The 23,055-nt window shown below is 39.1% G+C and overlaps 1 protein-coding gene across 1 annotated transcript in view; it reads right to left on the reverse strand.

Moving 5' to 3' along the window:
- Window positions 1-23,055, reverse strand: part of CUNH12orf56 (chromosome unknown C12orf56 homolog) — a 117,251-nt gene that overhangs the window by 75,292 nt on the left and 18,904 nt on the right. Inside the window, exons 2-3 of the mRNA XM_020990186.2 lie at window positions 18,534-18,693; window positions 10,990-11,074 (exon numbers count right to left, since the gene is read on the reverse strand). Coding sequence (XP_020845845.1) covers window positions 10,990-11,074; window positions 18,534-18,693 — 245 coding nt within the window. The remainder of the gene's footprint in view (window positions 1-10,989; window positions 11,075-18,533; window positions 18,694-23,055) is intronic.

The raw sequence follows: 23,055 nt of genomic DNA on the forward strand, positions 1-23,055 counted from the left end.
TCTTTGATAAGAATGATATCAACAGATTTTAGTTAGTGGTATTATTTTGCAATTAAGAGTTAAAGAAAGATTCATAAAGTTTTTCTTATGAATGGCACAATAGAAAGTGCTGGACTTTGAGGCAGAAGACCTGAGTTCAAATAGAGCCTCAGATCCTTAAGAACTATGTGACCCTGGGCAAACTGTTTAACCTTGGTTTGCCTCAGTTTCTGCATCTGTAAAATGGGGATCGTAACAGCACCTACTTCACAGGATTGCTATAAGGATCAAATGAGACAATTGTAAAATGCTTAGCACAATGCCTGGCACATAGTAAGCACTAAATAATATTTACTTCAGATTAGGAAAATTGTTAATTATTAAATGTTTCATTGTACCCTGTTTGTTCAGTCCAAAAATTGGTTTATAACCTTTCATTGCATAATCATCTCATGTTATAATTCTGTTCATCACCCCACTTAAAAGGTAAACAGAGCAGCAATGCATTCACCAGTGGCATATGGATACATATTTATCACTCATGCATTGTGAGCCTAGAATTCTCAGCACAAGCCTGTTGTCAGTATATTCCTGAAAGCTGACTTGTGTGGTTTGTTTGTTTGTAGCACTGCAATACTAACGGTATTGTCACTCAACCCAATGAAGAATGGTAGGCACAAGGGGAGTGGGAGGGCAGGTGAATATGCCAAGAGTAAGTCACATAACATGGTAAGACTTGCATCTTCTCAATTTTAATGTATATTCACGAGTATTCTGTACATCCTAACCTTGCACCAAAGACAGGTTAGAAATAAATGAGTTTTAAGTAATACTGGCACAATTAAAAAAAAAACTTCACATAATGGTCACACTCTACTATTTTTGCAAAAAAAAAAATTTGGCACAAAATCTGTGACCATTATGCAGTCAAATCCCAGTCATGGCCAACTCTTTTCTTGGCAAAGATACTGGAGTGGTTTGTCATTTCCTTCTCCAACTTATTTGACAGATGAGGAACTGAACCAAATAGGGCTAAGTGACTTGCCCAGGGTCACGCAGCAAGTAAGTATGTGAGACTGGATTTGAACTCAGGAAGATGTCTTCCTGACTCCAAGCTCAGTACTCTATCCACTGTGCCACCTAGCTGCCCCAAACACAGCAAGTGCGTAATAAGTTCTTTTTGATCAATTGTTGACCACTCTTACCTCCAGGACACTATTTCGTTCTTTGGCTTCTATAACATCGTTCTTTCTTGCTTCCTTTACTTGTGAATTGTTTCTGTTGTTGGATCATTATCAATCTCCTACCTCATTAATCTGGGTGTTCTAGAGCTCTGACTTGGGACCTCTTCTTGTCTCTCCCGACACACTTTCTTGGAGATCTTATCAGGTCCCCAAGGGCTTAAGTCACTTCTAAGCATATGATTCCTATCCGCTCCCTCAGGTTGAAGTCATCTCTAAACAGATGACTTCAAAATCTATCTATATTCCTGAACTTCAGTCACATGTTATCAACTGCCCTCTAGATATTTCCCCACGGAAGTTTCATAAACATTTCAAACGCAATAGACACCTACAAGTACTCATCTTCCCCTCTAACTTCCCTATTTTTGTTGAGAATACCATCCCTTTCCAAGTTGCATAGGATCATAGGCCTATAATATAGATAAAGGTTTTGCATGATCTCATGTGCCTAACTGATAGCACATTTCTTGCCTTCTCAATGGGTAGGAGGAAGGGAGAGAATTCAGAAATCAAAGCTCATAGAAAAAAAATGAATGTTAAAAATAATTTAAAATTTTCTATAAAAAGGATCACAGACCTAGAGTTAGAAGGTGACTCAAAGACCATTTAGTTCAAACCTCCCCCCTTCCCACTCCCTGTTTTACACTTGAGGAAATGGAAGCCCATGAAAGTTATTTGATTTTTACCCATGGCCACTTATGTAGTAAGTTTAGTATGACTTGAATCCATGTCCTCTTAGACAAATGGAATAAAAGGGTCATGAACCAGAACTTAAATGTCAACTTAAGAGGGCAAGGAAAGTCATCCCTCTAGAAACAGCCTTTTCCTTTCATGAAACACAATGAAAAATGGTCCACAGTTGATATGTCCCCTAAATTGTTAAAAAAAAAAAAGTCAAGATGGATGCCTGGCTGCAGGTTATCACAGATTGCCTTCCAAGGCTGATGGTAGTAGCAGGAAAAGTCTCAACCCCAAACTTTTGAGGACTATTTAGTAATTGCTGGGGCCATTTCACAATACTGGAAGACTCTCTTTATGACCTGAGGTCGGGCTATGCCCCTTGCTTACTCTCACTGGCCCAAAGAGCCAAGACAAAATATGTCCCAATCCATTGGTTTCCTGTTCTTCCAAATGCAAACATACAGGATAAAACTATGAAAGAAAATTCCCACAGTAAAATGTAAGCCCATCAAAGGAAAGGATTGTTTCAGTTTTTTTGTAGAATGTGAATTCTTTGCCGATAAGGACTGTTTCATTTTTATTTTCAAATCCCCAGCTCCTAGCATAAGGGCCTTGTTCATAGTAGGTACATAAATATTTGCTGAATAGAATAATTGCACACACATTGTACAGTACTTGACATGTTCTGTCCTTGTATCTCTTTGCCAAGAGTTGTAAATATTCTGAATGATATATTCTTCCAAGAAATTCTGCATGGTCATTGCCTCCCTGGTCAATGCTGATAAGTCCAGCTGGCCAGGATTGAGGCATCTGGAAGCAGTTGGATTGAATAACCAAATGGCCTTTGTAGGGGCAACTGTTTTGGTCTTAGCTGTGACACTGGTCCTAGTATGGGGGAGGAGTACTGATGTGGGTCCTGGCTAGAGGCAGTAGACAACTATGTTAATAAATGTTTCTGGCAGAAATGGAAGTGGAAATTGGCCTTCCCTCAAACCCACTTGCTGCTGAGTCAGTCAGCTGATTGCCAGTACTACTAGAAAGATGGGGAAGTAGATTATTTTATGCTAAGATGTTTAAATTATTTTCTTAGACTCAAAGGGACTAAGTCTAATCTGCTGGGTCACTGGTCCAGACTAGAGTGGGTTCCTGCCAATTGTCTTCACTCTTTATGGCATAGCTTTTAGTCTAAAAAGTTCACAGAGGACTCCCCAACCCACAATAGAGTGATCCCACAATAACCAGAGTTCTGGTAGTTCAATTTCAAGAGTCAGGAAGAGATGGACTATGGTGTAAAATGGAAACCATGATTGTTCTGGAGATAAGGATTGGGTTGAGGGCTTTGTTTCCCCCTTACCTGCCATAGAAGTCTGGCAGGCTAATCTGTGGGCAACTAGAGAAACTCCACACACGGGTCATAGAGGGAATGAACAGTACTCTCCAAGCTTCCCTGATTCCTCCTTACTCCTACAACCAGTTCCTCATGGGTAGGCTTGCAGAGTGGTGTGCTGCAAGGTTGGCCATGATTGAAGCCAAGACACATTGCCAAATAAGTATGTTGGTAGCTGTCTGCCTTGTGCTAGATGGACATGACTAAACTTTCCAAAACTTGGTCCATTGAAGAATGGCCAGCCATGACTCTTGGTCTAGAAGGAGCTTGCTTACTCTGTCATGGCCCCTTTCTTCTACTGGAACCAGCCAATGAGATGGTTAACAGTTTAGTCTCCAGGGTAAAGGTGGGGGTGGGGCAAAACTCTCCTTAGGTTCCTGGAAAATCATAGAATAGCTGGAGGGGAACTTAGAGAGCATTAAGTCTAACTCCCTCATTTTACAGATAGGGAAATTAGGGCACAAAAAGGTTAAGTAATCTACCCTGGGTCACACAGTAAGTCCCTTCACAATATCTAATGATAGGGAGCTATTATCTATGACACAGTTGGAACTTTAATGAGCAATATAGCAAATGGAAGAATACTACAAAGACTACCTGGGCTTGGTCCATGGGGCAAAGCTAGGGATAGAGGTTCATAAATAACTGGCACTGGGTGATGAACTATAGGAGGTGCTTTGCCTTTCCAATAAAAAAAAAAAAGATTAGAAGATTCCAGGTGTTATCTAGGGTCTGGGCTGCTGCCTCCAAGTGCTCCCAGGAGTTTGCCACCTTTAGAGTCTCAAATGTGCCTTGCATTTTTTTTTCATTAGGCTAAGATGATGTCTATGGCAGTTATTGGTCTTTGGAACCTCATGCTGGGGACTGGAAGACAAGAAGTGCTTGATTACAAAAGTCATTTCCTTCACCCAGCTCCCCTGCCCCAGCATTAGGGGGCCTATGGGGTGGAGCTAAGGTCATCCTCATCTGGGGCAGAAGAAACAGGGAGAAGAGGAGATATTAACTGAAAAGTCAGGTTGTATTGGTCACTATGATGCTTGCAGAACCCAGATGGTTCCAGTGGGCTTAGTAGTTAAGTAAGTAAGCAGTAAAATTAATTGCTGATCAGAGAGCACCTAAGCAAGGAAACTGTAGGAAGCTAAAATACACCTGTTAGCTCAGTGGCCATGGAGCAGTATCCGTAGTCTAAATCCTCTTGGCTTCCCTGGAGCTGTGGCTCCTGTCCTTTCCACCTTTACCTGGGAATTACTGATCCTTCCATCCACTACCATTCTGTCCCTTTTCCCCACCCCTGTAAGCCTTCCTTCATGTGGCATTGCTTAACATGCAACCCCTGGCTTCTCCTGAGAGAGTAGCCACTGCATCCAGCTGTTTGCAATGGCTCGCACCATTAATTAAGAGAAGCAGAGCTATTTGAGGCAGCATCAGAGGAAGACTGGATCCTGATGATCATAAGAGCCTATCTAGTTCTGTGAAATGATTATATTATGCCAGTTCAGTAGATTTACAAGCTCAGGATTCTGAGACAGGAGGGGCTAAGCAAAGGAGGCTGAGATTTCCATTTAAATGTGTATTGTGTTGTGAGCAACAGGGACCCTGGAAAGATTTCTTCTATCTGTTGGTTGATGGAGTGAGTGGCAGTTTTTTAGATAACAAAAGGAACCAGCCTGTGATGGAAAATGACCATGGGCCCTACACATGAGGCCTTTCTCAATTCTTCCAGTGGTAAGTGATCACCCACGCCAGGAGCCCAGAAATTAATCTGTGTTTGCTTGGTATTGTTATGCAGGTATTGTTACTTTATAAGACAGGTATAAACACGTTGCTCTTATTACTAAAGGATGGTGAATAAGCCAGTGAGTGACCTGTGATGATGAAACTCAGCACTCATACCTCTCAAGAATATAAGCTCTTTGAGGGCAGGAACAAAATTAATTTTGGTCTTTGTGTCTCTCTCCAGTACCTAGCACAGTGTCAGGCACATAGCAGGCACTTAATAAATGTTCATTGAATTGAAATTAAGTTCTAACCCGCAATGGATTGGAAACCTATCAGGCTGAAGTTTCCCTTGCTGTGAGGGGTAGCAAGTGAACTGGGGAGGCAGCCTGTGACAAACGGGAAGAGAAAGGAAGAAGAATAGTATAACATACAAGCATGAGTTGGTCCTCATGCCATTGAAACTTCTCCCATAAGTTTATAAACAACCTTGATAAATGTACACATAAAGACAGTGCAAATGATGGCTATGTTATTTGTCAATTAACCAGAGGTGTCAAACTCCCAGCACGAACTAGATTAAAATATAACTGGGAAATGTTTAACAAAATAAAGAAAAACACAATATAACATAGATAATGTTAATTTGTGGTTTTCTAAGCCCAAAGTTGGCTCCACAGGGATCCATTTCTATTTGAGTTTTACACCACTGAATCCTGTAAGGAATGGGGAAATCATTTGAATAGCATTTCATCCTTCTGGTCTAAACAAACCTTCTGCTTGTTTGTTTGTTGATTAGTTGTGTCTGACTTTTCAAGTGACCCATCTAGGGTTTTCTTGACAAAGGTACTGGAGTGGTTTGCCATTTTCTTCTCTAGATCATTTTACGATGAGAAAACTGACTTTTTTCCAATGAGGAAAAGAGTGTTAGGGACAGAAAATAGATTTTTGTTCACTGAAAAAAACAACCAAAGTAAAAAATAAATAAAACTAATAGAGGATAGGGCTGGACCTTTGTATCATTGATGCAGGAAAGTCCCTCTACCAATGCAGGTCATTTTCTCAGAAGAAGGGTTCTTGATCTTTTGAGTCTTGTGGTCCCCTTTGACAGGCTGGTGTAGCCTGTACCTTTCTCAGAATAATGCTTTACAAATCACTAAATTTCAGTTAGAGAGTAGTCAAAATTAAACATGTAATTTTTTTTTCCTATCCAAGCTCACAGACTTTTTGAAATCCATCCACAGGTCACATTCAGAACTCCTATCTTAGAGAGTGGTCAAGAAGATAAAGAGGACAAGTAACATACCCAGGGTCATACAAACAAAAGCCATCAAAAACAGGATTGAGCCCAGATATTCCTGGTTCCAAGACCAACACTCTATCTATTACTCTATAATGCCTTTTAAAGAATACTTTAATGTCTCTTAAAGACATTAACTTGTTTTTAATGTAACAATACTTTTCAATACTTTGATGTCTTTTAAAGAACATGATCATATTATTAGTGAGGGATGAGGGATACAGAAGTCATTCTGCCCTCAGATAAAACACAGAGATTCTAGGAACATTGTCTGGATGAGGATTTAATGATTTTCCTAGCAGGAAGGCCAGGAAGTTCTGAAATAGTATAGCAGAAACACACGTTATCGTCATTAGGTTTTTTTTCTCTCATGTTTCTTTCCCCTGGGATGTGCCAGTTAAATGCAGCACATTTCACATTGGACAAATGATGAGTTGTTTGGCTTTATATCTACTTCTCAGCCAGGTCATTTTCCCCAAAGCTCATCCATTTACCCTGCTCTGTAGCAATAAATTGTCATTTATTTTCACTCGCTGAAAATCAATAGAAGTTGCGAATAGATAGAAACACAGCTAAGAATGACTCTTCAGACTTAAACATCAATAGCATTTTTCTTCCACTTGGTACCATTAAAAGTAAACTCATTTTTGAAAAGTGTTCAGCTGGCTGCAGACTTCATTTAGAGTTTATACTCTGAAACTGTCAGGAGCTGCTAAGTAGTTCATACAATATTGGTCCTGGAAAAGTGTGATGGTGAAGTACCTTCCTAAGCTACCTAATCAATACAATAGATAGAAAGGAGAAATCTGTCTACTGAGGAAAAGCAGCACTGAGGGTTGAGAGGTATGAGTTCTCAGTCTTATTATCACAGGTCACTGGCTTACTCTCCATTCCTTAGGGATATAATAAGAGCAAGGTGTTTACCATTGTCTTATAAAGCAATAATACCTGCACAAGCCCGAAGTTCCAAGATCATTTCATCATCATTAAGAACTTGCTCTTCTTATAATTAAACTAAAAACATTATATCCTATAGTCTGGGGTTGGATGCAATAAACACATTGTCGTTTGCAAATAGGAGAATTTGGAGGCTCTCCCTCTCTATAGGGAATCCTTCTAAGTGATCTTAGCAGAATGCATCCTCCCTGACAGTGATGGCCAGAATCTCTAAGGTATTAGAATTGCAGATGATTCCAAAACTAATGGAGAAATGAATGGTAGACATAAGTACCATATTACCAAGGATGATTTGTATACAATAAATGTCTCTCATCAGCTCTTGCCTGGTGAGTTGCAACAGCCTTCAAATTGGCTTCCCAGAACCAAGTCTCACCCCATTCCAACCCATTCTCCACACAGCTAGCTGCCCAAGCAATTTTTTCCCCCCTAAAACCCAGGTCTGACTATGTCATCCTCAGCCCCCATTCAGCAAACTCCAATGGTTTCCAATTACCTTTAGATTCAAAAATAAACTCCCTTTTTTTGGAAGGTGGATATTTAAGGCTTTTCACAACCTGGCTCCTTCCTATATCTCCAGTCTTCTTACTCATTACTCCTCTCCATACATCCAGCAGACCAGCCACTCTAGCTTATTTGTTGTTCCTCCTACACAATACTCCATCTCCCATCCCTGTGCCTTTGAATGGCCATCCCCCATAGAATATTCTTCCTCCTCTCCTCTGCTTCTTAGATAGGCTAATTTCCTTAAAATGCTGTTCATACTGCAGGAGGCCTTTCATAAGGAAGGCTACCTTCCATCTATTCTCTGTGTATTTTGTATGTAACTTTGTACATGTTTTTTCCCCCTTTAGAATGTGAGGTGCTTGAAGACAGGGGCTATTTTCACTTTTTCTTTGTATTCCCACTGGTTGGCACATAGTAAGTGCTTAATAAACGCTTACTGATTAACAGATGAGGGACAATATGCAGGAAATCTACTATAGCCTTGTCCCCATACTTTCCCCAACTTGTATTTACAGGGTTGGATCCCCAGAGGATGGCTGATACCTCTGGTTCTAGGATTAACTCTGTGGTTTATGCTTCCCATTAACAATCAGCCAATTAGCTCTTGGCAAAGCCATCTACTAAGACAGCACAGTGATATGAGATTATTATGTGGGGTGGGTTGTCTGTATAGACATGGCTTACAGATGCCATAGATAGAAATTATTGGAGGTAAGGTATAACCCACCTTTGCAGAGTAAGAAAAGAATTGAGCCTACACTGCTAGTATGTTAGCTTGGGGTGGTGGCGGGGGAAGGACTGGAGAAAGTCTCATTCTTGCTGAGGCTAAGCAATCTCTCTTCTAGTCCCTAAGAGGGATACTGTACTAGACTACATACACACACACACGTGTGTGTGTGTGTATGTGTATATAGATGTGTGTGTGTATGTGTACACATATACGTATACACAAGTGTATATGTGTGTTGTACACATACATATATACATACATACACATATATATCTGCCACTTGTCAAATATCTCTTGTCTAGTAGTACAGGTCTAGGCTTAGAAGGAAAGTTGCTTCACTGATTGTTCTTACAGAGGAGGGTAACTCTTAATTTATACTCGTCAGTTTAGCCCCTCCCCACCAAATGTTAGCTGCACAAAAGATTATCTAAAGTACTAAATGAAAAAAAATTTTTTTAAATAAATAAAATTAAATAAAATACAAATGGCAAGTAAATTCATTGATCTAAAGAAAACAACAAATAGAAGTTGGAGATATTCTACAGATTACTTAATACAGTAAATGAGTAAAGATAACTTATGAAGTAAAACCGGAAGTAAACTCATTCCTTCCAATACATAACATGAATGCACAATTCTCTACCCAGCTGTTTAGCAAGGAAAAATCCAATTTTTTTGAGAAGAATGCTGCTCCAGTTTTTTACTTCTCTGGCATGGATGTGAATATAGTCAAGACAGATTTTGAAGGAAAAGTCAAGAAGCTGCTAGAATTAATGGAAATCATAACTCTTCAACTGGGAGTGAGATAAAATCTCAGTTCAAACCAAGAGATTATCTCACTCTCTCAAGGGGTATCCTCTCTTAGCAGTCTCTAGTGAAGCAAGCTGGAAATTAGGAACATATTGGGAAACCAGCTTTTCTTACAAGTCTGTGGTTCTGAAGGTCACAGTAACCATTCAAAAGTCTATGCCTGTTCTGGCTATCTTTCTTGAAGTTCTTATCTGCTTCTTCCAAGAATGTCTGCAACTAATTCAGTAAGTCCCTTATACAGGTACAGAAAGACTTTCTCCACAAATCAAAAGTCATATCTTCCTTCACCTACATAGCACTAGACACAGGGTTGTCTCTCCTCTACCTCACCAGCATAGGACTAAGAACAGCTAGTTTAAAAAAATAAACATTCCTTTTATAAACTTATGATGCACTTTCCCACAAATATTGTGTCAATGGAAAGAATGGGATTGATCAATAATCAATAAATATTTATTAAGCTCCTGCTATACACCAGACACTTTGCTAAATGCTAGAAATACAAACAGAAAAAAAGAAAATAAATGAAAAGAAAGACAATCTCTGCCCTCAATGAGTTTATAATCTAATGTGGGAAGATAAATCCAAAAGGAAGTTACCTGGGGACATAGTGTAAAAGTCAGAGAAATCCCCAGGTTGATGGGATCTTGTAAGATGATAAGGTTTTCCCAATAATGAGCTTGGGAACAGCGAAAATACCAGAGAAATCCCAGAGTTGTGCAGCAGGGTGAAAAATGAGCAGGGCTCAAAATTAGAATATAATGGTAGGAAAACACACATGTAGGATACAAGTGTGGTAAAGACAATTCAAATTCCTGTTATTGCAGGGCTAAAAGTGCTCTCTCTTAAACTTAACTGTTTTTCCCAGATCTGCTTTTCTCCATAACACAACTTGATCTAGAGATTAAGCTCCTTGAATCAGCTTCAATTTCTCTGTATTTGTGTCTAAGAGTCTGTGTCTCTGCTCCCCACTGGATAAAGTGTTTCCTATTCTATAGCTCCTCCTCAAAGATATATGGCCAATGTGGTAAGAAGAAAGTTGGAAAGATAATTTCTCTCAAATTAGGCAGTTTGAGAGAAATTCTCTTCCTGTTTTCCTATCCATAGGCAGCTCCCACCTTGTGATCCCATATTTGAATTCAATCTAAGACTTTCATCTAAGGTTTAGCTATTTAAAGGCCCCTAAGGCATGTCTAATTTATTTGCTCAGCCAGTCTGTCTGTTCCCTCTTTCAGATGAGAGATATTCACACTTAATAAAAGGATCCTGGCTTAGATTCAGATTTACAGTCATTTTCATTAACACTTTGTGATTACATTCTGGGCTTTCTACAGACATCAACTGAAGTGAGGAGAGGGACCACATCCTCCCTTTCTTACAGCATGATAGAAAAAATATGAGCCAGGTAATAAGAATGAGGGATAATAGATGAACAGACTGATTGCTAACCATGGATTATTAAAAAACAAAGTAAATCTCCAGGATGTTGGCTAGATTGATAAATGACTTATGGGAAGCCATCGACAATTGTGACACAGAGTGAAAAAGGGTTTTGAAAACTTATGATTTGTACAGGTGGAGAAAGGGAACACCTAAATCAAAAATGACCTGGATCAATTGAAATTTAAGTATGAAATTGATCATGTGATTGAATAGGTTCTGTGAGTTATTACCTTACCTGAGAAGTGAATCATTTAGACTTTCATATTCGTTACTGTGTTCAGCTGATGACTGAAAGGAGGGGCCATCATTCTTTTCCTTGACTAAGGAGAAAGGAATGAGTTCATGATTGATAACAGTCCTTCAGTTGAGCTTCTATCATATATTCATATCTCCCATTATAAAAGTATCGATTATAACCATAAGACTTCACAGAAATTTGCAACTAAAAGTTACATCAAGTAACTAATAGATCTTGTTTTGTATAGTTTTATATTAAAATAATTGTCAAATCTTTACTGTCATACAAGCTGAAAAATAATTTGGCAAAGAAATATCAATGAATAAGCTTTTTATTAAGTACCTACTATGTGCTAGACTTTGGGGGGATAAAAGTGAAAAATCCCTGCCCTTGAAGCTATCAAAGGGAGACAACATGTACTATACAGATATATACAAAAGAGATTAACAAGGTAATTTTGAGGTTAAGGCACTAGCAGTTGAGAAGGATCAAGGAAGGTTTCATGTAAAAGGTAGTGCTTTACATGTATAACCTATAATCTGATTGCTTACTGTCTCAGAGTGGGGGAGGCCCTTCTGCCAATATATAGAAACTCAACATTTTTTTAAATGTTAAAAAATTGTTTTTAATATGTAATGGAGGGGAATAAAATATGCATAAAAAGGTGGCGCTTTATATGAGCTTTGAAGAAAGTTAGGGATTCTATGATGCAGAGGTAAAGAGGAAGTACATTTCAGGATGGGAAATAGCCATCACAAAGGCAGAGAAAGGCAAGTGGTGCTATGTGTGAGGAACAATAAAGACAATGGCTGAACTGTAGTGTATATGGAGAATAATGTGTAATAAGACTGGAAAGGAAGGATGTGTCTGGATTGTGAAGGACTTTAAATGGAGTAGTTTATATTAAAGGCTAAATGTAATAGGAAACCACTGGACTATATTGAGAAAGGAGTAAGGACATAGTAGACCTCTGCTTTAAGAAAAATCACTTTAATAGCTAAGTGGAAGATGGATTAGAATGGGAAGACTCTTGAGGAAGGGCAAAGGACATTTTGTTTTGTTTTTTACTATTAACTTAAATATTTACAAACATGAGCAATTCCACACTGTTGTTGTTGTTTATCCTTTGTTTTTGAGGAGGACCAATGACCTTAGTTTTTGAAGAGGACCATCGTGGGTGATGGCATGACTTGCAAATGAATCAGATTTAAGTGAAGCAAGTTTCATAGTCATCAGCCTCACTCTCTCTTCCCGAGTCCAGTGGCAGAACAAAAGTCAGGACAATTGATGATGGCCTGGGGTGGAGTGACTGACCTTGGCCTTTCTTGGCCTTGTTCTTTACTGGGTCTCAGAAAAAGAGGATCATATATGAGACTGTGAATCCCTATTATGTACAGCTTTTGAGAAATATATATTAATATTAAATTTAACATGACAGAATCAATACTGCCCTTTTTACTTTGTCCTCTTGTAAAATTCTTTCTGCTCTGCCTCAGTCAGTCAGCAATCATTTATTAAGCATCTACTAAGTACCAGACAAGGCAGACAGGTAGGACGGGTGCTCCATCCACTTCAAGTCAGGACACTAATTTCTCTAAGCTCAAATCCAGCCTCAGATACTTCCTAGCTGTGTGACTCTGGGCAAGTCACTTAACCCTATTGGCCTCAGTTTCCTTATCTGTAAAATGAGCTGAAGAAAATAATGGCATACCATTCCAGTATCTTTACTAAGAAAACCCCAAATGGGGTCATGAAGAGTCCAACACAATTGAAAAATAATTGCACAACAACAACATGGCCCAGGCACAGAGATAAGCACTAGGGATACAAAGAAAGGGGAAGACCAGTTCCTATCCTCAAAGAGCTCACAGTTTAATGGAGAAGACAACATGCAAACAATTATGTGCAAACAGGATGTAGACAGGATAAACTGTCATATATATGTCAGATAGAAGCCACTAAAATTAAGGAGAACCAGGAAAGACTTCTTGTAGAAGGTTTTAATATTCCTTTGACATTCTTTTGTCTCTTCCTTTTCTGGGATCACTCTCACTACCTACCCACATGCACTCTATAATTCTCCCTCAAGCCCTCCAAATTAAAGCTCTCTCCTTGTACCAAATAAGTATAGCCAAACAAAACAGATATGCATGTTGGCCATGTACATCTCATTCTGTCCCTTGAATCCGTCACCCTTCTGCCATGATATAGAAAGCATGTTTTATCATCAGTCTTCTGGGGTCATGATTGGTCATTGCAATGATCAGAGTTCTTAAGTCTTTCCCACCTGTTTTCCTTTGGTGGAGCTAAGCCGTTTGTGGAGCTAAGCCATAACCAAATCTTCACTCTGGCCATTTTCCACCCTGCTTTTCCCTATCTTTCAGGACTATAATTAAATCACCACTACCACTAATACACCTGGAAAGGATGTGTTACTAACTGAATAAGAAGTTGACAAGCATTTATTAAAGTGTGCTAAGTACTGGGAACACACTCAGAAAAATCTCTACCTCCAAGGAGCTTGCATTTTTTGTGGGGAGGGAGGCAAAGTTAGGTAATTTGCCCAGCATTGCACAGCTAGTAAGTGCCTGAAGTCGAATTTGAACTCAGGTCATCCAGACACCAGGGGCAGCGTTCTATCAACTGCACCACCTAGCTGCCCCCAAAGCTCACATTCTTATAAGTGAAGACAAAACATAGAAGGAAATAAAAGAGGAATGTGGGCATAGTAGAGAAAGTCCTGAGTGTGGCCTAGAAAGGGATGAGACATGACTGGTCTAAGTACCCTCCTTAAATGGATGTCTGAGAAGAGCAGAAAGGTCACAAGGGGTGGGGGGAAGATACTTCTAATGTATAAATTCCAGTGCTGGAATGAGTTTTAATGATGAAGTGGTTTCTGGGGTCATGGTGAAGGAGGCAGCTTTTGAGTTAGGCTTTAAAGGCCATGTGGCATAGTACTGTCAGTCTAAGAGTTGAAAGTGCTAGATTCAAGTCTAGCGTCTGACAGATACTGGTTGTGTGACCCTAGACGTCACCCTGGTATAAGCCCTCATCACTTCACCGATGGATTGCTGGTAGGTCATCTTGCCTCATCTCTCTCCTCTCTAGTCCACCTTCTACTCAGCCATCAAAATGATTTTCCTAAAGCACAGATCTGACCATGTTAACCACCTCCTCCTATTTAACAAATTCCAGTGACTCCCTGTTAACTCCAGGATCAAATATAAAACCCTCTGATTGGCTTTTAAAACTCTCATAACTTACCTCCTTCAAAGCCTTTCCTTCTTATGCCATACTCCCCCTCTGCATACTAACCAATCCACTGTCACTGGCTGGCCTTCTTCCTAGTTCCTAGCATTCATGGAGGGTAATATTACGAGATAAATGTGAGAAAACAAGATAGTGGAGGACCCTGAATACTTGGTTTAAAAAATCTGAACTTGGAATACAACATGGGACCACTGAAGAGTTTTTGGGCAGGGGAATGACATGACCCAATCATGATCCAATAAGAAGGACCTTTCTGCCAGCAGTATGTAGAACAGATTGGAGAATACAGTGTGGAGGCAGGGAGATCTGTGAGGAAACTATTGAAACAGTCCATGTTTATAAAGCCTTTAGCAAGAGAGTCACAGTGAATATGGAGAAAAGGGGAGGGGAAGTACATGTGAAAGTTGAATTCTCAGGAATAATAACACCAAGGTTTCTAATATGAAAGGATGGGTAGATGGTGGTGTCACCCAAAAGCAGAAGGAGGAGTATATTTAAGGGGAAGAGAATGAGTTCAGTTTTGGACATGTTGAGTTGGAAGTGCTAGGGGAACCTATCAGTGAAAATGTCCTGGTGGCAACAGGATTTACAGGTATGTTTGAAGTCACATGATAGCTTGCTTGTAGGTTTGGGAGTTATTTGCACAAAAGCAGTAGTGCAAGATAAGTGAACAATTGTGAGTACCAAAGGAGAAAGACTGTGGAGGACAGGATGTTTTGTTTTAAGAATGAAAAGGCAGATTGGTGATTTTCTTATAATCATTATGATTACTGGTAACAGTTGAACTTTTGGTTCTTAGAGACTTTTTTTTTCTGTACACAACAAATCTGACAAATACCTTTGGAACATTATTTTAAAATAAAGCTAGTTCTAAATTACATAATTCCATTTAATGATTAGATGAAAATAAAGCAGAGCTGGAGGAGATAGGGTCTTGGTCATTTCACTGCTTCTGTAAGCATTATTATTTTCATGAATTTAGGATTTTACAAAGCATTGATCATTGTAACTTGGGATTGCTTTCCTTAATGGGTGTTTTTACCAACACACACACACACACACACACACACACACACACACACACACACACTTTGAGCAAGAGAAACCCAAGTATAATTATGCTTGCATGCAAGGATAAATATGCATTTAAGGCAATAAACAACCGTTAGATATCCTCATTAGTGTGACATGGGATCTGGTAAGCAAAAAGGGACTTAATAAAATGCCTTATTACAATAGCGGCTACAAACAGTTGCCATGACAGTGTTCCACTGTGGGACTGCACCCTGTTTTGAAAGGCCACAAACATTGGGCAAACTTCCAGCACATTTTTGCTATTCAATTAATATTCAGAGCGACTCTCCCAATATGCTCTAGGCATTAAGGTCTAATGGGTAGTAAACAGTGGGCAACTGGTCCACTAGGTAGGGAGAAATAGTAGCTTCTAATCTAGATTCAGACCTTCTCATCTTTCCCCCACTTTTGTAAAGAATACAGCTAACTCCAATGATAGGCAATTTAAAAAAAAAATTTTGTTGATACATTTTGTTCTTACATCATGAATGTTTCCTAATCACTCCACTCTTGGGAACCTACCCCTTATGAAATGGAATAGGGATAGTTAGAGGACCTATGATTTCATTGGTTTAAAAAAATTCCAGGTGAAAAAACTCCTTGTGCCAAGACAGGTCAGCACCTTTTCGGCAACTGTTAGTGTTACCGTAGTGTTAGAGAGTTTCTATGAACATTGAAATGCTAAGTGATGTACAAGATCACACAGTCAATATATGTGAGAGGCAAGACTTGAACCCAGGTCTTCCTGGCTTGAAGGCCAACTTCGTATCCACTAAGCTGTCTCAAAAAATAAACAAGGGGAGAAAAATTGTTGTCTTTTCACTTCCATTTTTCATGGCCATTGTATCTATTGTTTTCTTGGTTCTGTTTACTCCATTTTACATCAATTCATATGTCTTTTTATGTTTCTATGTAGTCATCATTTCTTATAGTACAGCAATATTTTCTCATATTCATGCATCATAATTCATTATGCTATTTCACAATTGGTAGGCCTCTATTTGGTTTTTAATTCTTTGGTACTACAAAAAGTGCTGCTATCAATATTTTGGTATAAATGGGGTTTTCCTTTTTGTCACTGAACTTTGTGTATCAGTAGATCTCTGGGTCAAAGGGTATGCATGCATTAGTGTGATTAGCATCTTAAAAACCTCCAGTTGAAGTAATGGTAGCCGAGGTTTACATAGTACTTTTTAGGTTTCCAAAATACTTTCTGCGAGTTATTCCATTCAATCTTATGACAAGCATTACATCAATGCATAACTTTGTCAATAATAGGATGATAGGATTATCTATTTGGAGTTGGTGGGCAGCAAGGTAGCACAGTTGATAGAGTACCAGACTTGAAGTCAGGAAGAGTCCCCTTCCTGAGTTCAAATCTTGCCTCAGACACTTACTAGCTGTGTGACCCTGGGAAAGTCACTTAACCCTGTTTGCTTCAGTTCCTCATCTTAAATTGAGCTAGAGAAGGAAATGACAAACCACTCCAGTACCTCTGCCAAGAAAACCCCAAATGAGGATACAAGGTTGTACTGAAATGACCAAACAATAATAACAATTCAGAGTTGGAAGATACCCTGAAGGTCATCTAAGCCAACCCTCATTTTACAGATAACAACATTAAGGCTCAGAGAGGTTAAGTGACTTGTCTGGGGTCGTACAGCTAGTAAGTGACAGAACCAGGATTTGGACCCAGATCTTCTAACTCCAAATCCCAGCACTCTTTTACTGTATCTCAGATCATGCATAAAGTAGAAAGTTCCCTGGAAATTATCACCTTTTTAATGGAAATGCTGATTAATCTGAGACCAAATGAATAATTCTCAACGTTAAATGGTCTTGCTATGAATTGGCATTAGTTTTCTTTGAAGTTTGTGCTTCAAAAGCCTGACAAAGATCTGATCATAAAAGTTAAATTTTTTAGCACTGTATTTTACCAGGAATAATCATTAAGGGCTTGATGAAAAGTACTCAATGAGTTATAGAACAACTTTGGCCATTAACTTAATTGAAATCTTGATTTAATCTTAACTTAAAGTGGTGCTAGCAACAATGTGGATTGACAGAAATGATTATTAATCAGTGACTTGGGAAGATCCAAAATTTCCCCTTTTTCTATAGTCTTCATTTCAAAGTTCAGTCTCTTCAAGGACATTTCTGATAATGAGATCAAATTAACTCTCCTCAGTCTTGGTCAGACCCCACCACACCAACCTTCTACTCAGGTTTGGGTGGGAATAAGTTATTTGAATAGACTGCCCAAGGCTGGGGGTAATTTGGAAGTAAATGACATAATCAAAATTCATTAGAATAAGTCTAGCCCCTCATTTGTAATATTCATTCTCTTATTAATTGTTAACCAATCAGAGTTGATTGCCACCCTCAACAACTTCCCTCTTCCAAGGGTATAGAAGACATGAGCAAGCTGTCATGATTATCTTTGGCATTCGAGAGCATCACTGACCTTTGGTTAAAAATGCTGGCCTAAGTGGATAGAGCACTGGCCCTGGAGTCAGGAAGACCTGAGTTTAAATCCGGCCTCAGACACATAACATTCACTAGCTGTGTGACTCTGGGCAAGTCACTTAACCCCAACTGCCTCACACACACACAAAAAATGCTGGCCTAATAAAAAATTTTTAAAAAGTAAAAAAATGCTGGCCTTATTAATAAAATGATTAAATTACCCAGAAATTATATCTCTCAAACTTTTTAAATGCCACATGGATAAAAAATAAACAGACAAGTTAGTATCACACAGAGAATGACTCTGTTAATGGCTACAGTCTGTACCCTTAACCTAATTGGCTATATGATTAAAAAAAAAAACTAATTCATGTGTAGCTTTAAGACATTAAAAAATGTTTTCCTCATAACAACCCAGTGAGGTAAGTTGTATAAGTATTTTGACCCTTATTTTATAGATGAAGAAACTGAGATTTAGAGGAACAAAACTACTTGTCTGTATTCATATAGTTGGGGTATGTCAAAGCTGTACCTTTCCTGACTCCATGACCAGAAGTCTTTTCATAATACCATAATAGTTCATCAAAATACAAGTTAATTGGTGGTCAAGGAGAACTGGGCAAAGAGTGTAGCCGGCATTACCAACACAGGAAATGCAACATGTGTTTGCTTCTTCATAAACAGGCACCATCTATTTTTGCATCATGTCCAGATAATAATGCATTCCATACCTTTTTTATTTACTTTTAAGCGAGTAAATGGAAACAGTAATTTCCTAGCACCTTTTACATTTCCACGTGAATTTTTCAAAGTGGATAAAGAATAGACTATGCGAATGTGTTGGTTAATTTCTCTATCTGGTCCATTCAAAAAGTCTGGGTAGTCACCAATCTGAAAAACAAAAATGAAATTATATGACTGAGGAAGAGCAGGACTAACTTGTTTTAAAAATAACATCACTCTAAATGCTTAGGTAAAAATGTTGCCCACATATGTTTGTCACTCTGTCTCTCTGTCTTTCTTTCTCTTCATCTGTCTTTGTCTCTGCCTCTATCTCTCTGTGTCTTTCTTTGTCTCTTTATTTCTGTCTTTGTGTCTCTGCCTCTTTCAATGTCTCTGTCTCTTTGTCTCTTTATCTCTTTGTGTGAGTGTCTGTCTCTCTCTGTCTCTGTTTTTGTTTCTCTCTGCTTCTATCTCTATCTCTGTCTCTGTCCGAGGTACCTTCTGCTAAGTTTCTTTATTCCCCTAAGTTTCTTTGTTCCCCTTCTGTTTACTCTCAAGTGCTAACTGTAAATGTTCCCAGCAACAGTACTCATTGTACTTCTGACACCATAGAGCTACTCATTGACTAGTAATGTTATCTTTATTGAACTATTATCACTTCTCTTTTTAAAATGCACATACAGACAGCTACTATAAGCACTTTTTGATACATAGATTGAAAACTAGGTGTCTGTATCTAGAATGCCACTTTTATGAACAAAAGAGATACTAGAGATCTCCAATGAGCAGTCCAATCAACAGTAAGCACTTAGTAAGCACCCTTCCTGTGAGCCAGGCACTGTGCTCCACGCTGGTGAAACAACACCAAACTCAAAATAGTCCTTGTTTTCAAGGAGCTCACATTCTGACTGAGAATAACATGTATATAAAGAGATACATGCAAAGTATGTACAAGGTAACCTAAGAGGAAAGGGCACTAGGAGTTGAATAGAAAGACCTGTGGCCGAAGGTGGTGCTTGTGCAGTCTTGAAGGATTGCAAGAGACTGAGCTAAGAAGGGAAGGCTTTCCAGGCACAGGGAAGAGCTTATACAAAGACATAGAAATAGGGTGTGGATCCTCATGGATGAGGAACAGAAAACAGACCAGTATGGCTGGACAGTAAGAGTGCATAGAAAGGAGTAACCTGGAAGAAGACTGCAAAGGTAGGAAGGAGCCAGATTGAAGAGCTTTAACTGACAAATAGTGGGGTTTATATTTGATCCTGGAGAGATAATAGGGAATCATTGGACATATGGTCAGATCTATTTTGGGAAAATCACTCTGGTGACTGGGTGCAGAATGGATCACAGTGGGGAGAAACCTGAGGTAGGAGGAGGAGGGGTGCAGCTTAGGAGGCTGTTGCACTAGTCAAGATGAGAGGTGATGAAGGTCTGAACTAGGGTGAGTAGAGGAATGGGGACCAATAGGAGAGATGCTATTAAGATAGTAACAATTAGACTGGGTAACAGATGGGATATGTGGAGTGAATAAGAATGAGGAGGTGAAGATGACACCAAAGTTGTGAACATGAAAAAGCAGAAGGATGGGTGGCTTTGGGAGAAAAGATCATGAGTTTTGCTTTAGGCATATCGAGTTTGAGGTATCTATGAACCTGGGCAGCTAGTGGACAGTGGATAATGGACAGAGCACTAGGCTTGGGATCAGGAAGACTCGTTTTCCTGAGTTCAAATCTGGCCTCAGACACTTACTAACAGTGTGACCCTGGGCAAGTCACTTAACTTTGTTGGCCTCAGTTTCCTCATCTGTCTGTCTGTCTCTCTCTCTCTCTTTTTTGCAATTGGGGTTAAGTGACTTGCCCAGGGTCACGCAGCTAGTAAGTGTCAAGTGTTTGGTCTGAGGCCGGATTTGAACTCGGGTCCTCCTGACTTCAGGATCAGTGCTCTATCCACTGTGCCACCTACCTGCCCCAGTTTCCTCATCTGTAAAGTGAGCTGGAGAAGGAAATGGCAAACCACTTCAGTATTTTTGCTAAGAAAACCCCAAATGGGGTCAGCAGGATTCAGACACAACTGAAAAATATAATTAAACAACTACAAGATAACAAGTTTAAAATATCTAATAGCAATTTTTAAAATAGGACTAGACCTCCAAATCCATGGGGACATGAGTCATTCAATTCAACAAGCATTTATTAAGTATTTACTGTGCTAGATGCCAGGAATATAAAGATATAATATCTAAAGTTTCTTTTACCCCTAGCACTTAGAATAGTACTAGGCACAAAATAGATACTTAATATTTGTTGTATTCTTTATTGAATTTTTTAAAGTATTGGTTTCTGAAACAAGATGCTCTAAGCAGCTACTCTAAGCATCAACTACTCACTTTCCCCAAAAAAAACCTGTCATTTTCAGAGCTCTTTCCATTTCCCTCCTCCTCCTTCCCCAAGCAATATCAGAAAGTCTCAATTTAGTATTAATAGCCTTTGGCACCTTTTTGGTTTTTTTGACACTTACTAATCTTCACTTTAACAAGGCTGAAATGCCAAGAGTCTTCTGCAGCATAGAGTTATGGTCACAGCCCCACTGATTACTGGAAATAGTTGCAGCTTACTAGTGCCAGGCAGTAGACCAAAGTAGAATAACAAGGCTCATTAGGTAGCAAATATTAAAAATTGGACATCCTGGATCCAAAAATAAGGAAAATTTCCTGTATAAGTTTCTTTCTAATATGTGGAGCCTAGGTATATATTTCTCTACAGTCTTTTAACTGCACCTTTTTCCTCTTATGCAACTGAAAAATAAGCATAATAAAACTGTCAGTTAAAGCTAATTTAAGGAAATATTCCATCATTTAAAATTTAAATTGGCATGAATTTTAAATGATGGAATATATTAATTTAGGTGTTATTACTTTAAAGTACATACAGTAATTCAAGCTCAAGTGACAAAGTATTTTCTAGTGGAGACCTTTAAGGGGCTTATTTTAGCAGATAAGATTAGTAAAAGGTTTATTAGTTTATTGGATATAAATGGATTCAATTTCATAAATAAACTTTCACTACATGCTACTTGCAACTCATTGCAGTGAGCTAGAGATAAAAAGTTAAATCTAAAACAATCTCTGCCCTCCAGGAGTTTATATTTTATTGGGGTATACAGTGTGTACATAGAAAAGTAAATGCAAGATAATTTGGGAAGTGAGAAAGCACTACCATTTCTGGGAACGAGAGATAGCTTCATTGAGGAGATGAACCTTCAAGACAGATCTCAAAAAAAGTAAAAGGCAATATCACCTTCAGAGACAACAGGTAAGGGAGTTAGTGGCTTCATAGGAGAACATTAAAGAAAGTTAATGGGGGAAGAATTGCCATAAAGAAATGAAAGCCCGGCTAAGACTGATAGTTGGCATAGATTTGTATTGGAACCATTTGGCACAATTAATTTCATGACTTCTTCCAGCAATATTCAGCAGTTTGGAAATTAGAAACAGAGAAAGCTGATGGTAGTAACACAGGATTAAGGTTGGCAGGAAGTGAATGGAAATGGAATTGTTGCAGTTTGGGGTGCTGGGAACCCTGAAATGCAAGGGTATAGGGGGTCTGCCTCAAAAGAATTTGACCACTCAAGCCTTCTTTCAGTCAAAGTGGTGAGGTTTATTTGTATCACCAATAGAAGTGGGCTAGATTCTAAATTAATCTGCTTTTGTATCAGCAATAGAAGTAGGCAGAGTTCCTAGTGAGTCTGCAAATTTGATAAGGATGGGACTGATACTTTTACACAAAAAAGACTCTGAGAAGATTTGAATGGGATTAAGGAGTGGTAAATAGCCTGGGGGGGGGGCTAGGCAGACAAGTGAAAGGATCTAGATGGGATTAAGGAATATCAAATAAACTAATCAAGTAATCAGGGTGGGCTGGGGTGGGCCATATGCTTTAAGCAAAAAGCCAGTGATCTGAGCTGCTGAAAATGTATGGGAAAATTCAGGGACCAAGTCCCATCACCCTGTCAGAATAAGGGTACCATCCATTGTCGAAATGATTAACTGTGTCAAAACATAGGAGCAAAGTGAATCGAGCAGAAAGGTGATGGTTGGCATTCAGCACTAAGAGAGAGCATAGCTTTGTAGATGCCACTTTCACAAATGGCAACTGAGAGCTGTTTGTTGAGGTGGCCTTTAGTTTCAGTCCTTGAGAAGAGAGATTGAGCCCCACTCAGAAATTTCAATCAACCACTAAGCATTTCTTAAGTGCCCACTATATGCTAGTCACACTGTCATGAAACAGTCCCTGCGCTCCAGGATCTTAGATTATGCAAGGTAAAGAACACGAACACATGTAGGTTAATATAAAATGTATTTTTTAAAATAGAAAGTAATAGGGTGGGGCAGAGAAGAGGGACTGCACTCTAGCAAGGGAGATGGTGCTTGAACAGGGCTGGAGGAGTCTAGGAATTCGAAAAGGCTAGAGGGTGGAATGATGAGGCCAGAGGGGAATGGGTGGAGACAGGGTTGGCCCACTGCAATGGTAT

The sequence above is a fragment of the Phascolarctos cinereus genome, unplaced genomic scaffold, assembly GCF_003287225.1.
Source record: "Phascolarctos cinereus isolate Bilbo 61053 unplaced genomic scaffold, phaCin_HiC Scaffold_1;HRSCAF=81, whole genome shotgun sequence".
NCBI lineage: Eukaryota > Metazoa > Chordata > Mammalia > Diprotodontia > Phascolarctidae > Phascolarctos > Phascolarctos cinereus.